At 48.1% G+C, this 12,030-nt stretch overlaps 1 protein-coding gene across 2 annotated transcripts in view; it reads right to left on the reverse strand.

The window, feature by feature from the left end:
- Nucleotides 1–6,315: 6,315 nt before the first annotated feature.
- The window catches only part of nol8 (nucleolar protein 8), a 52,419-nt gene continuing 46,704 nt past the window's right edge, over nt 6,316–12,030 (reverse strand). For both annotated transcript variants that reach the window (XM_056273928.1, XM_056273929.1), the window contains exons 17-18: nt 11,650–11,732; nt 6,316–7,389 (exon numbers count right to left, since the gene is read on the reverse strand). In XM_056273928.1, coding sequence (XP_056129903.1) covers nt 7,330–7,389; nt 11,650–11,732 — 143 coding nt within the window. In that variant the 3' untranslated portion in view covers nt 6,316–7,329. The remainder of the gene's footprint in view (nt 7,390–11,649; nt 11,733–12,030) is intronic.

Here is a 12,030-nt window from a genome sequence, read left to right on the forward strand (position 1 = left end):
GGCTGACCCGTAGAGACGTCGCACAGGAGCGTGGCGCCGGCGTCGTCGAAAGCCACATCCTCCAACTGCAGCCCTGTGATGGCGGTCCTGCATGCCTGCACTCCTGGGTCGGCGGCCTGGTCAGCCGCCATCTGGCTGTAGTCGAGTCCCAAATGGGCGGCACCAGCGATGGCCCGGGAGAGACAGTCGGTGACCGGGTTGGACTTCCCAGCGACATGCCTCACGTCGGTGGTAAACTCTGAGATGTAGAACAACTGTCGCTGCTGGTGGGCTGACCACGGCTCTGCCACCTTGGGCACCGCGAACACCAGCGGTTTGTGGTCGACGAAAGCCGTGAACTGACGGCCCTCCAGCAGGAAACGGAAGTGCCTAACAGCGAGGAAAAGGCCAAGCACCTCACGATCAAAGCTGCTGTATTTGCGCTCCCTCAGGTTCAACTTCCGGCTGAAGAAGGCACGTGGCTGCCACGCGCCGCCCACCCGCTGATCGTAAACCGCGCCGACAGCGTAGTCCGAAGCATCCGTCGTGATGGCGATGGGCGCTCCAGACACAGGGTGTGCCAGCATCGCCGTGTCAGCCAGGGCGGCCTTCACATCCTTAAAAGCCGTGTCCCTCTCTGCAGACCAGTCCACGGCGTGTTTGGGGGCTGTGCCCTTCAGAGCCTCATATAGGGGGCGGAGGAGAGCGGCAGCCCGGGGGATGAACCGGTGGTAGAAGGACACCATGCCAATGAACTCCCGGAGGGACTGGGCCGTGTGTGGGCGTGGAAAGTCTGCGACGGCCTCCACCTTAGATGGAAGGGGGGCCGCCCCGTCCTTGGTGACCCGGTGGTCCAGGAAGTCGATGGTGCTCAGACCAAACTGGCTTTTGGCCGGGTTAACTATCAACCCGTGCAGGCTGAGCCTCTCGAAAAGGGCTCTGAGGTGGGACAAGTGCTCGGACACGGAGGCGCTAGCGACCAGGATGTCATCCAGGTACACAAAGAGGAAAGGCAGGTCCCGCAACACTGAGTCCATGAGGCGTTGGAAGGACTGCGCGGCGTTCTTGAGCCCAAACGGCATGCGCAGGAACTCGAACAGTCCGAACGGAGTTGTCACAGCCGTTTTGGGGACATCCGCGGGATGGACGGGCACCTGGTGGTATCCCCGGACGAGGTCCACCTTGGACAAGATCACTTTCCCAGCCAGGTGGGCGGAGAAATTTTGATGTGAGGGACCGGGTAGCGGCCCGGTGTTGTTGCGTCATCGAGCCGACGGTAGTCACCACATGGACGCCACCCACCGCCAGGCTTAGGCACTATGTGGAGGGGTGAAGCCCAGGCGCTCCATGTTCTCAAACTCCGCCTTGGCGACAGAGAGCTTGGTCGGGTCGAGGTGCCGAGCTCGGGCGTGCACCGGCGGGCCGGTGGTGACGATGTGGTGCTCAACCCCCCATGTTTGGTCGTAGATCAAATCAAATCAGTTTTATTTGTATGGCCCAATACCACAAATTACAAATGTGCCTGAGTGGGCTTAACAGCAACACAACATCCTGTCCTTGGACAGGAAAGACTGTGATAGGTAGGGGTGAGATCATGTTCCAGGAGAGGCAAGAATGTGCCTGGATCTCACGGGAGTCAGGTAGTCCACCCTCAACTTCCTGGGTAGCACTGAAAGCATGTTAGAAAAACAAAGACCAAAAACAAACAATTATTTCCTGGAAAGTGACTGTTAAATGTTGACTAGCATGAGTCATGTGGAATCACGTTACACTAGCTGGGGGTCAGGTTTGGCACATGCCCACTTTGTTTCATCGTTGGTTGTTAGCGTTGGTGATCCCTGTGGAGGAACTTTTTGTTAGCCTAACAGCTAACACAGTAACTTGTGTAATAAACCAGACCCACTTACCTGTATGTCCACTAGGTGGCAGTAGCAGTAAATTGGTTTACCCATTACTACCTAGGACCTTCCCCCGGATGTAGTTCTGTTGTGTAATGAACGCCGGACGAGGTGGCTGTGCTGTGCTGTGCTGTGCTGTGTAGTTGTAGTGCTCCCGAAGTTTTCATCAGTATATAAGTAAACAAACACTGTGTGTGTGCTTGTTTCATGTAGGCAAGATGCTACATTTACAGAAACTGAAACAGGTTACAGCAGGTGGTGCATCCTGTACCGTGCATGGATAAGGAGACACGCTGGTGGCCGCTGGCAGGCTGGTCGGACCCTTTAGTCTAGCGGTTAGCGATGCCTCCCGCGGTGCGGGCGGTACGGGTTCGCGTCCCGGCCGCGGCACTTCCTGTGGCGGCGTTATCCCCCGAATTCGCTACAGTACTGTTAGAGGTACTGTTGTCTGTGTACCATGTGTATCAGTATGTACTGTGGTACTATGTTAGTACTGTTAGAGGTACTGTTGTCTGTGTACCATGTGTATCAGTATGTACCGTGGTACTATGTTAGTACTGTTAGAGGTACTGTTGTCTGTGTACCATGTGTATCAGTATGTACCGTGGTACTATGTTAGTACTGTTAGAGGTGCTGTTGTCTGTGTACCATGTGTATCAGTATGTACCGTGGTACTATGTTAGTACTGTTAGAGGTACTGTTGTCTGTGTACCATGTGTATCAGTATGTACCGTGGTACTATGTTAGTACTGTTAGAGGTACTGTTGTCTGTGTACCATGTGTAGCAGTTTGTACCGTGGTACTATGTTAGTACTGTTAGAGGTGCTGTTGTCTGTGTACCATGTGTATCAGTATGTACCGTGGTACTATGTTAGTACTGTTAGAGGTACTGTTGTCTGTGTACCATGTGTATCAGTATGTACCGTGGTACTATGTTAGTACTGTTAGAGGTGCTGTTGTCTGTGTACCATGTGTATCAGTATGTACCGTGGTACTATGTTAGTACTGTTGGAGTTGCTGTTGTCTGTGTACCATGTGTATCAGTATGTACCGTGGTACTATGTTAGTACTGTTGGAGGTACTGTTGTCTGTGTACCATGTGTATCAGTATGTACCGTGGTACTATGTTAGTACTGTTAGAGGTACTGTTGTCTGTGTACCATGTGTATCAGTATGTACCGTGGTACTATGTTAGTACTGTTAGAGGTGCTGTTGTCTGTGTACCATGTGTATCAGTATGTACCGTGGTACTATGTTAGTACTGTTAGAGGTACTGTTGTCTGTGTACCATGTGTATCAGTATGTACCGTGGTACTATGTTAGTACTGTTAGAGGTACTGTTGTCTGTGTACCATGTGTATCAGTATGTACCGTGGTACTATGTTAGTACTGTTAGAGGTGCTGTTGTCTGTGTACCATGTGTATCAGTATGTACCGTGGTACTATGTTAGTACTGTTAGAGGTGCTGTTGTCTGTGTACCATGTGTATCAGTATGTACCGTGGTACTATGTTAGTACTGTTAGAGGTGCTGTTGTCTGTGTACCATGTGTATCAGTATGTACCGTGGTACTATGTTAGTACTGTTAGAGGTGCTGTTGTCTGTGTACCATGTGTATCAGTATGTACCGTGGTACTATGTTAGTACTGTTAGAGGTGCTGTTGTCTGTGTACCATGTGTATCAGTATGTACCGTGGTACTATGTTAGTACTGTTAGAGGTGCTGTTGTCTGTGTACCATGTGTATCAGTATGTACCGTGGTACTATGTTAGTACTGTTAGAGGTGCTGTTGTCTGTGTACCATGTGTATCAGTATGTACCGTGGTACTATGTTAGTACTGTTAGAGGTGCTGTTGTCTGTGTACCATGTGTATCAGTATGTACCGTGGTACTATGTTAGTACTGTTAGAGGTGCTGTTGTCTGTGTACCATGTGTATCAGTATGTACCGTGGTACTATGTTAGTACTGTTGGAGGTGCTGTTGTCTGTGTACCATGTGTATCAGTATGTACCGTGGTACTATGTTAGTACTGTTGGAGGTGCTGTTGTCTGTGTACCATGTGTATCAGTATGTACCGTGGTACTATGTTAGTACTGTTGGAGGTGCTGTTGTCTGTGTACCATGTGTATCAGTATGTACCGTGGTACTATGTTAGTACTGTTGGAGGTGCTGTTGTCTGTGTACCATGTGTATCAGTATGTACCGTGGTACTATGTTAGTACTGTTAGAGGTGCTGTTGTCTGTGTACCATGTGTATCAGTATGTACCGTGGTACTATGTTAGTACTGTTGGAGGTGCTGTTGTCTGTGTACCATGTGTATCAGTATGTACCGTGGTACTATGTTAGTACTGTTGGAGGTGCTGTTGTCTGTGTACCATGTGTATCAGTATGTACCGTGGTACTATGTTAGTACTGTTGGAGGTGCTGTTGTCTGTGTACCATGTGTATCAGTATGTACCGTGGTACTATGTTAGTACTGTTAGAGGTGCTGTTGTCTGTGTACCATGTGTATCAGTATGTACCGTGGTACTATGTTAGTACTGTTAGAGGTACTGTTGTCTGTGTACCATGTGTATCAGTATGTACCGTGGTACTATGTTAGTACTGTTGGAGGTACTGTTGTCTGTGTACCATGTGTATCAGTATGTACCGTGGTACTATGTTAGTACTGTTAGAGGTACTGTTGTCTGTGTACCATGTGTATCAGTATGTACCGTGGTACTATGTTAGTACTGTTAGAGGTGCTGTTGTCTGTGTACCATGTGTATCAGTATGTACCGTGGTACTATGTTAGTACTGTTGGAGGTACTGTTGTCTGTGTACCATGTGTATCAGTATGTACCGTGGTACTATGTTAGTACTGTTGGAGGTACTGTTGTCTGTGTACCATGTGTATCAGTATGTACCGTGGTACTATGTTAGTACTGTTGGAGGTACTGTTGTCTGTGTACCATGTGTATCAGTATGTACCGTGGTACTATGCTAGTACTGTTAGAGGTGCTGTTGTCTGTGTACCATGTGTATCAGTATGTACCGTGGTACTATGTTAGTACTGTTGGAGGTGCTGTTGTCTGTGTACCATGTGTATCAGTATGTACTGTGGTACTATGTTAGTACTGTTGGAGGTACTGTTGTCTGTGTACCATGTGATCTGCAGTCAGTCTGCAGCTCCACCCAGGCGTGTTTGTGTTCATCGTCTGCAGTGAGAACAGTAACCTCTGCTGACGTAGCACCTCTCTAAACCCCTGACGTAGCACCTCTCTAAACCCCTGACGTAGCACCTCTCTAAACCCCTGACGTAGCACCTCTCTAAACCCCTGACGTAGCACCTCTCTAAACCCCTGACGTAGCACCTCTCTAAACCCCTGACGTAGCACCTCTCTAAACCCCTGACGTAGCACCTCTCTAAACCCCTGACGTAGCACCTCTCTAAACCCCTGACGTAGCACCTCTCTAAACCCCTGACGTAGCACCTCTCTAAACCCCTGACGTAGCACCTCTCTAAACCCCATGTACTGCAGCTCTGCTTCAGCAGAGACCTTCTGGCCGCGGTTCTGCATGCAGGCAGAGAGGACACATACAGCACAGCACGGCGGCCCAGCGGGCAGCACTGCTGCCTCACACCAAGAAGGTCCCGGGTTCGAACCCCCAGGCCGTCCCGGGTGCTGCTGTGTGGAGTTTGCACGTTCTCCCTGGTCTGCGTGGGTTTCCTCCAGGTGCTCCATCCATCCTCCGTCCGTTATCTGGACCGCTTATCCTGCTCGCGGGGTGGTGGGGATGCTGGAGCCTACCCCAGCACTCATCAGAAAGCCCCAGCCGTGCATGTTAGGGTTAATACTGCTGCCTGTGCCCCTCAGCAAGGCAAAGGAAAGAAGAAGTGGAGGAGGAGGTCCCCCGGGGGCTGCGGTGCCCACCGCTCCTGTACAAGAGGAGGGTTACATGCAGGACAGACAAGTCAGACAAAGGCCTCAGGCCCCGCCCACTACCGGAAGTAGACACCGCCACACGACAGAGCAGTACACCCCACGCCGTCTGTCTCACTACTGACCCCTGTTGGTGGGGAGTGGCTTCATGTTTTGGTGGGATGGACTGGATATATTCTAGGGAGGATTTATCTGTACTGATCGTGTGTTATAAATCTATCATCGTTCTAACCTTTTCTTGACAAAGGTTATAATCATGATTTAGAATCCAAGTCAGGGTTGTGTATCGGCTGTTTGTTCTCATTGTTGGATGCTGTGGCTGTTAAAACCTCGTGTCATGTGTAAATGTGTTCTCTGCCTGTTTCTGTGCGATTGTTTCAGCAGGCAGTCAGTCTGCACTGAGCGACTTAATTCAAGATCATCTGAGATCATGAACTTTGTGATTTAGTGACTTTTGACTGAATTGTGCTGAGCAAATGGTTCCGTTTGAATTCCACTCAGGAAACTATTGGGTTTCATTCAGATGTCTTTATTCAGCACAACTTCGCACAATATTTCACCCGACCACCAGTTTGCTGAAGCCAAAGCTGCAATAAAGTTGAAAGTGAATTAAACTTGGAGAGGAAGTAATCCATCACAGTACAAAAAATAACAGCATCCGGGCAGTGTGGCGGTCTGCTCCGTTGCCTAACAACACGGGGATCGCTGGTTCGAATCCCTGTGTTACCTCCGGCTTGGTCGGGCGTCCCTACAGACAAGTGGCTGTGTCTGCAGGTGGGAAGCTGGATGTGGATATGTGTCCTGGTCGCTGCACTAGCGCCTCCTCTGGTCGGTCAGTCGGGGCGCCTGTTCGGGTGGGGGGGGGGGGGGGACAGCGTGATCCTCCCACGCACTACGTCCCTCTGGTGAAACTCCTCACTGTCAGGTGAAAAGAAGCGGCTGGTGACTCCACATGTATGGGAGGAGGCAGGTGGTAGTCTGCAGCCCTCCCCGGATCAGCAGAGGAGGTGCAGCAGAGACCGGGACGGCTCGGAAGAGTGGGGTGATTGCCCGGATACAATTGGGGAGAAAAGGGGGGGAAATAAAAGAAAATAAGCAGTAATTTGATTACAATCATTTGTTAGACATCATGACCAAGTTCCCTCGTCTAATCCTATCAATCAAACCGATTCCTGAGTGAAACCAACCCGTGTCAGACAGTGGCCATGTCACCTCGCTGCTGGCTCATAGGTGGACTGTATGAGCTCGCTGACTGACAGCTACAGCACCAATCATCTTCAGGGTGATGGGCGGGACATAGAGCAATGCTTGTATGTTATTGGCTGCTGATAGCCATTTTAACAGCGACAGAGAAACGAGGCAACGCTGAATCTCTGGCGGAAAATGAGTGAAGGCCTGAAGGGTCGGAGTCCTGGCATAACCCCGCCCACTGCACACGTCAGCCAATCACAGACACAAAGCGCTGCATGATGAAATTGTTCCCGCAGCTCTGATTGGCTGAAAATATACCCATTCCTTCCCACAGTCCTCAGCTCCGCTGCGAGGACAGCAGCTTCCTCCTGGCGTGTTTGTGCTTCTTCTTGTACTCCTGGTGAGAAGAAAAAGAGGAGTCACTCCCCGTCTGGGTACAAACTGCTGTTTGTAGATTCATCAGTTCTAAATAAAGGTGGTCATAGTGTAATCTAACTTTTAATCCCTTTTTTCCCTTTAGCTTGTATTGATCATTTCAGCTTTTCTAAACATATGAAACCAACAGAAGAACACGCAAACAAACAAACCTAACCACAAAATAACACACACGCTCAGAAAAAGGAACTTCTTCGGGAGTTACATTTTTAGGAGTCCATCTATTCTCACAGTTTATCAACTAAATCAGTCGTCCTTTTCATAGTCTTCGTCGCTAGTTAGGGTGTTGAATGTGATTCAGTGGGCCCATGGACCACGGCCCTGCCTGGAGCTGTGCTCGGGGAGGAAACACCAAGGGTGGTCTGACAGGATGCGGAAGTGGGGCAGGCTAAGCTAACTGCTAGTCCATGCAGACCGGCAGTCCCAACAGTCATCATGGTCGGCATTCGTTCTCTGGACAGAGACATTTTTTTTGGACTGTGTTGCCCGTGTTACCTCTGGCTTGGTCGGGCGTCCCTACAAACACAATTGACCATGTCTGTAGGTGGGAAGCTGGGAGTGGGTATGTGTCCTGGTTGCTGCACTAGCGCCTCATCTGGTCGGTTGGGGCACCTGTACAGGGGGGAGGGGGAACTGGGGGGGATAGCGTGATCCTGCCACACGCAGGAAACGCCTCACTGTCAGGTGAAAAGAGGCGGATGGTGACTCCACATGTATCGGAGGAGGCATGTGGTAGTCTGCAGCCCTCCCCGGATCGACAGAGGGGGTGGAGCAGCGACCAGGATGGCTCGGACGAGTGGGGTAATTAGCCGGCTACAATTGGGGAGAAAAAGAGGGAAAAAAGCCAAAACGAAAAACAAAAAAATGCTGCTAGTCTCTCGGGAGAATTGGTTAACCATGCTGCTACCCTCTCGGGAGTATTAGTTAACTATGCTGCTACTCTCTCAGGAGTATTAGTTAACTATGCTGCTACTCTCTCAGGAGTATTAGTTAACTATGCTGCTACTCTCTCAGGAGTATTAGTTAACTATGTTGCTAGTCTCTCAGGAGTATCAGTTAACTATGCTGCTACTCTCTCAGGAGTATTAGTTAACTATGCTGCTACTCTCTCAGGAGTATTAGTTAACTATGCTGCTACTCTCTCAGGAGTATTAGTTAACTATGCTGCTACTCTCTCAGGAGTATTAGTTAACTATGCTGCTACTCTCTCAGGAGTATTAGTTAACTATGCTGCTACTCTCTCAGGAGTATTAGTTAACTATGCTGCTACTCTCTCAGGAGTATTAGTTAACTATGCTGCTACTCTCTCAGGAGTATTAGTTAACTATGCTGCTAGTCTCTCAGGAGTATCAGTTAACTATGCTGCTACTCTCTCAGGAGTATTAGTTAACTATGCTGCTACTCTCTCAGGAGAATTAATTAACTATGCTGCTACTCTCTCAGGAGTATTAGTTAACTATAGCGCTACTCTCTCAGGAGTATTAGTTAACTATGCTGCTACTCTCAGGAGAATTAGTTAACTATGCTGCTACTCTCTCAGGAGTATTAGTTAACTATGCTGCTACTCTCAGGAGAATTAGTTAACTATGCTGCTACTCTCTCAGGAGTATTAGTTAACTATGCTGCTACTCTCTCAGGAGTATTAGTTAACTATGCTGCTACTCTCTCAGGAGTATTAGTTAACTATGCTGCTACTCTCCCAGGAGAATTGGTTAACTATGCTGCTACTCTCTCAGGAGTATTAGTTAACTATGCTGCTACTCTCTCAGGAGTATTAGTTAACTATGCTGCTACTCTCCCAGGAGTATTAGTTAACTATGCTGCTACTCTCTCAGGAGTATTAGTTAACTATGCTGCTACTCTCTCAGGAGTATTAGTTAACTATGCTGCTACTCTCTCGGGAGTATTAGTTAACTATGCTGCTGCTCTCTCAGGAGTATTAGTTAACTATGCTGCTACTCTCTCAGGAGTATTAGTTAACTATGCTGCTACTCTCTCGGGAGTATTAGTTAACTATGCTGCTACTCTCTCAGGAGAATTAGTTAACTATGCTGCTACTCTCTCAGCAGAATTAGTTAACTATGCTGCTACTCTCTCAGGAGTATTAGTTAACTATGCTGCTACTCTCTCGGGAGTATTAGTTAACTATGCTGCTACTCTCTCAGGAGAATTAGTTAACTATGCTGCTACTCTCTCGGGAGTATTAGTTAACTATGCTGTTACTCTCTCGGGAGTATTAGTTAACTATGCTGCTACTCTCTCGGGAGTATTAGTTAACTATGCTGCTACTCTCTCGGGAGTATTAGTTAACTATGCTGCTACTCTCTCAGGAGTATTAGTTAACTATGCTGCTAGTCTCTCAGGAGTATCAGTTAACTATGCTGCTACTCTCTCAGGAGTATTAGTTAACTATGCTGCTACTCTCTCAGGAGAATTAATTAACTATGCTGCTACTCTCTCAGGAGTATTAGTTAACTATAGCGCTACTCTCTCAGGAGTATTAGTTAACTATGCTGTTACTCTCTCGGGAGTATTAGTTAACTATGCTGCTACTCTCTCGGGAGTATTAGTTAACTATGCTGCTACTCTCTCGGGAGTATTAGTTAACTATGCTGCTACTCTCTCAGGAGTATTAGTTAACTATGCTGCTACTCTCTCTGCCATCTTCCCGGAAGGCTCATCAACTGATAATCATTTTAAGTTTATTTTCTCATAAAATTATTATTTCTCATAAAAACTAACATTAAACAGGAAACAGATATCATGGACTTGTGAAGGAGGAGGAAGTAACGGCATGGGTCATGAGGTAGAGCGGTTCATCTAGTAATCTGAAGGTCGCTGGTTCAATCCCCTGCTCCTCCAGAGATCAGGAGCCAGGGACCACGGCCCTGCCTGGAGCTGCATATGAGGGGGAAACACTGAGGGCGGTTTGACAGGACGCAGAAGGCGGGGCAGGCTAAGCTAACTGTTAGCCCATGCAGACTGGCAGTTCCAACGGTCATCCTGGCTGAAGTTCATTCTCTGGACGGTGGATTTTTTGGACTGGGTGGACTGTGTTGTTGGCTGTTTGTTTGTTTGTTTGTTTTTTGCTTTGTTCTCTTTGTTTTTGGTGGTGTTGTTTTTGGATGTGTGTTTTTGTGTTGCACCGCTGTGGGAAACAGAATTTCGTTTCTTTTGTGTACATAGTACAGGGGTGGCTAACCATGTGCCATGGAGAGCCATGTGTATGCAGGTTTTCATTCCAGCCGGACCCCACACCAGCTGATTTCACCGATACAGTCTTCCCGTGTGGTTGAAGGGTTGCTAATCAGTGAAATCAGCTGGTGTGGAGTCCGGTTGGAATGAAAACCTGCATACACATGGCTCTCCATGGCACATGGTCAGCCACCCCTGATGTAGTACATCAGATGAAATGACAAATAAATTGTTCCTGATTCCTGAATGTGTGTGTGAATGTGAGGCGTACACTGTAGAGCACTTTGAGTGGTCGGTAGCGCTGTATAAATACATTCATCATGTTCTTCTTCTGTGGTAGCATAAGAGATACACTGAGCTTCATGATGAGCAGCTGTCAGACAGCATGGAGTTTATAAAGTCTGCACATGTATGACCTGCTGCACAATAATCACCGCTAGTCCACCGTGTGTAAGACCCAACATATGTTATGTTATAATGCTATGTAAAAGGTAAGCTACTAGCTGAAGACAGGACAATTTAATTTAACTATGAACACATTTCAGCTGCCTGACGGCTTCTGTCTGCCCTCCTGTCAAGTATTTTAATGTAGAAATGAGCCGACACACCAGCAGCAGCAGCAGTAACCTTAATAATCATGGTAACTGTAGTAGTAGTACGAACATTATAATTAATAGTAATAACAGCAATCACAGTAAATGTAGTAATAGCAGTAGTGGTAGTAGTGGTGGTGGTGGTGGTAGTAGTAGTGGTTTTAGTAGTAGTAGTAGTGGCGGTAGCAGTAGTAGTAGTGGTGGTAGTAGTAATGGTAGTGGTAGTAGTAGTAGTAGTAGTGGTGGTAGCAGCAGCAGTAGTAGTGGTGGTAGTAGTAATGGTAACAGTAGTAATGGTAGTGGTAGTGGTAGTAGTAGTAGCAGTAGTGGTGGTAGTAGTAATGGTAGTGGTAGTAGTAATGGTAGTGGTAGTAGTAGTAGTGGTGGTAGTAGTATTGGCAGTGGTAGTAGTGGTGTGAGGTGGTTGGTCTGACCTGTCTCAGAGCACTCCTCCTCTCCTCCCACTCATCTCTCTGCACCTCCAGTTTAGAGGAGCGACAGAATAACCTGGGACCATCTGAAAGAGAGACAGGAGCCAGGTCAACAACAACAACAATAACAACAACACCACCACCACACACACACACACACACACACACACACACACACACACACACACGCTCTTTAGGCTTAAGGTTGTGTGTCGTGTGCGATGATGACAATCCTGCCTCTGCTACTTGTGAGTCTTCTTATGGCTGTAAAGCCCAATCCGCCATCCACAATGTCTGCCACAGACAGATCAGGTGAGAGCACTGACTGGAGGTGTAGGTGTACTGACTGGGGGTGTGGGTGCACTGACTGGGGGTGTGGGTGCA

Source organism: Lampris incognitus, chromosome 2 (assembly GCF_029633865.1).
Source record: "Lampris incognitus isolate fLamInc1 chromosome 2, fLamInc1.hap2, whole genome shotgun sequence".
NCBI classification, from domain to species: Eukaryota; Metazoa; Chordata; class Actinopteri; order Lampriformes; family Lampridae; genus Lampris; species Lampris incognitus.